This window comes from Branchiostoma floridae, chromosome 9 (assembly GCF_000003815.2).
Source record: "Branchiostoma floridae strain S238N-H82 chromosome 9, Bfl_VNyyK, whole genome shotgun sequence".
In the NCBI taxonomy this organism is placed as follows: Eukaryota; Metazoa; Chordata; class Leptocardii; order Amphioxiformes; family Branchiostomatidae; genus Branchiostoma; species Branchiostoma floridae.
The window spans coordinates 18,530,088-18,532,423 of NC_049987.1; the positions used below are offsets into that span (position 1 = coordinate 18,530,088).

The 2,336-nt window shown below is 42.5% G+C and overlaps 2 protein-coding genes across 5 annotated transcripts in view; both read left to right on the forward strand.

Annotated features, from left to right (window-relative positions):
• LOC118422252 (tRNA pseudouridine(38/39) synthase-like) overlaps positions 1-1,149 on the forward strand; it is a 9,785-nt gene extending 8,636 nt beyond the window's left edge. Inside the window, exon 7 of the mRNA XM_035829771.1 lies at positions 1,127-1,149. Within this exon, the coding sequence (XP_035685664.1) occupies positions 1,127-1,149 (23 nt within the window). The remainder of the gene's footprint in view (positions 1-1,126) is intronic.
• Positions 1,150-1,684: 535 nt separating this feature from the next.
• Positions 1,685-2,336, forward strand: part of LOC118422447 (cilia- and flagella-associated protein 251-like) — a 13,033-nt gene continuing 12,381 nt past the window's right edge. For all 4 annotated transcript variants that reach the window (XM_035830021.1, XM_035830022.1, XM_035830023.1 and 1 more), the window contains exons 1-2: positions 1,685-1,842; positions 2,076-2,173. In XM_035830021.1, coding sequence (XP_035685914.1) covers positions 1,788-1,842; positions 2,076-2,173 — 153 coding nt within the window. In that variant the 5' untranslated portion in view covers positions 1,685-1,787. The remainder of the gene's footprint in view (positions 1,843-2,075; positions 2,174-2,336) is intronic.

Sequence of the window (2,336 nt, forward strand, 5' to 3'; positions counted from 1 at the left end):
ATTATTGCTACACACATAGTGCTGGTACTTGTGTTCCCAGACACATTCCCGAAGGGCCCAGCCAGTGGTGCACATGGACAGGCCAGCCTCAGGTCACTGGCAGGTTGGAGATTAGCAATTACTATGCCTGTCAATCAGCTGAGTGCCATATGATGGGGCTATGAATGGGGGGATCTGAGTAGCCTGACGTGATAGCCAGGCCAGGTAGACAGCCCAGGTAGACAGCCCAGGTAGACAGCCCAGCTCTTTCATCGAACCCGTTCGAATGACGTCATTTCGAACATGATTGTTGTGGTTGTTGACTTCAAAGTCTCTAAAATCTCAGTATAGTAATTAGTACTACTGTAAATGTCCAGATAAAGATGTCCAACTCACGCTGTTGTCCAATTTGTTTGTTTTATTAGGATCTCCATTAGTGATATTTAACAAGACTTTATTACTTAAAACAATAGCGACAATGCTAAACAACACGGAAGCTCCAACTATCTAAGGCCCCGTTCATGATGCAAAAATTAATGCGGATGCATCCGCATGTGCGTCCATCCGATCATGATCCGCATGCAAACGGTTTACATTTTGTGTCCACGATGCCAACGGGCAATCCGTTTCAGATCCGCGTCAGGGAATTAGAACATTACGCAACAACAGAACATTGCGAAAAAGATGGCGGATCCCCAGCTGTTGTTGTTAGTGTTTTTCCTGAAAATGCTGTGTGCCCGCGGAAGGGAACGTACGAGGCGGCAGCGACGAAAGGTTTTGTGCCTTGGCCTGGCTGCAGTGAGATGCGGCCATGGTGACCGCTAAAATTTCACAGTTTCCCGCGTCACGGCGCGAACTTTGACCCCACGTTACCCGGATGTAATGCAGATTCACGCCGCATTTGCGTTTATGATGACAGTTCGCAAATGCGGATTTAAAAAATCCGTTTCAAATCCACCTCCCGAGGTGGTCCCGAAAAATCCGCATTAAATCCGTTTCGGAGCATTCATGATGAGAAATTTATCCGCATCGGCCAAAAATGCGGATGCATCCGCATTAATTTTTGCATCATGAACAGGGCCTAAAAGTGAAACAGTCGCTTCTAGAACGTAATTCGAGAAGCGTTATTCTATTCTACTTTCACCAGCGTACGACACTCGGACGTTGTAGTAGAACATTTGACATTTCTTTTTACACCCGAAAAAAGCTGCGGCTACTAGATAAGAGGACTACGATGCCTAGTACTACAGTAAAAAGAAGAAGTGTAAAGATTAAGGTCTAAATAAATCTGGCGACTTCAAAGTAATTTTTTTCCAAATGTTGCAATATCCTGCTTTATATCTTATCCAAAGAGATTAAAATTACGTAATATCGATAATTCTGTCGCAGAAATTAAACCCGGGATGGTTTTAAATTACAATTTTGTGTTTTGACGTCACAAAGGTCTATTGTGACGTCATGGAAAGTCGATGACAAAATAACGTCATATTGTTTACCGTTCCGGCAACCTTTTTCAGCTCAACTGTGCAATATCCTGCGTTATCTATGAGTTTATAGCACGAGAAATACGTAATACTTATAATAATCTAGTCTAGATGGACCCAGTAAGGTTTAAAATCAAAATTTCGTGTTTCAACGTCAGAAAAGTGCATGGTGACGTCATGGAAATTTCCTTTCCTGAACCAAACTTTGTGGCGTCATAGAAAGTCTATGACGTCAAGGAACCAAACTTTGTGACGTCATTGAAAGTTCATGACCTTCCCGAACCAAACTTTTTTTCTCCGAAAGTTTGACGGACCCGTTTTAAGATGGCTCAAGCTCTGAGAAGCATTTTCGGAAGAAAGAAAGAGAAGAAATGGCAGGGTAAGAGAGCGATAAGATATCCCGAGTGCTGTAGCTCAAGTATAGGGTTCAAATATGATATTATTTTTCATATTTTTGTTTATTTGGGAATACCTTGATGATCAATGACGCAGCAATATTAGACGAAATATTGGGGTTCGGGAGATGAAGGGGTCGGTGGTTAAGGCGTTTAATGTTTAGTTTATGTTTAGGTTATGTGTACTTTTGTTTAGTTTATGCTTTTGGCCCTGCAGAGTTGCATATCTACCAACTGCGTCTCGAGACCTGCCAAAGGTCCTTGTCAGCAGCCAGAGTATTGGCACATGCGACGAGGGCGAACGTGGCTCATCTGGTGAGCTTCGTTAAAAGTCATATATAGATATAACGTTATACATGTATGTGTGTGTGTATGTGTGTATGTGTGTGTATGTTTTGTGAATGTGTGTCTGTGTGTCTGTGTGTTTGCGTGTGTAAGTGTGTGTTTAAGTGTGTGTGTATGTATGTGTATGTGTGTG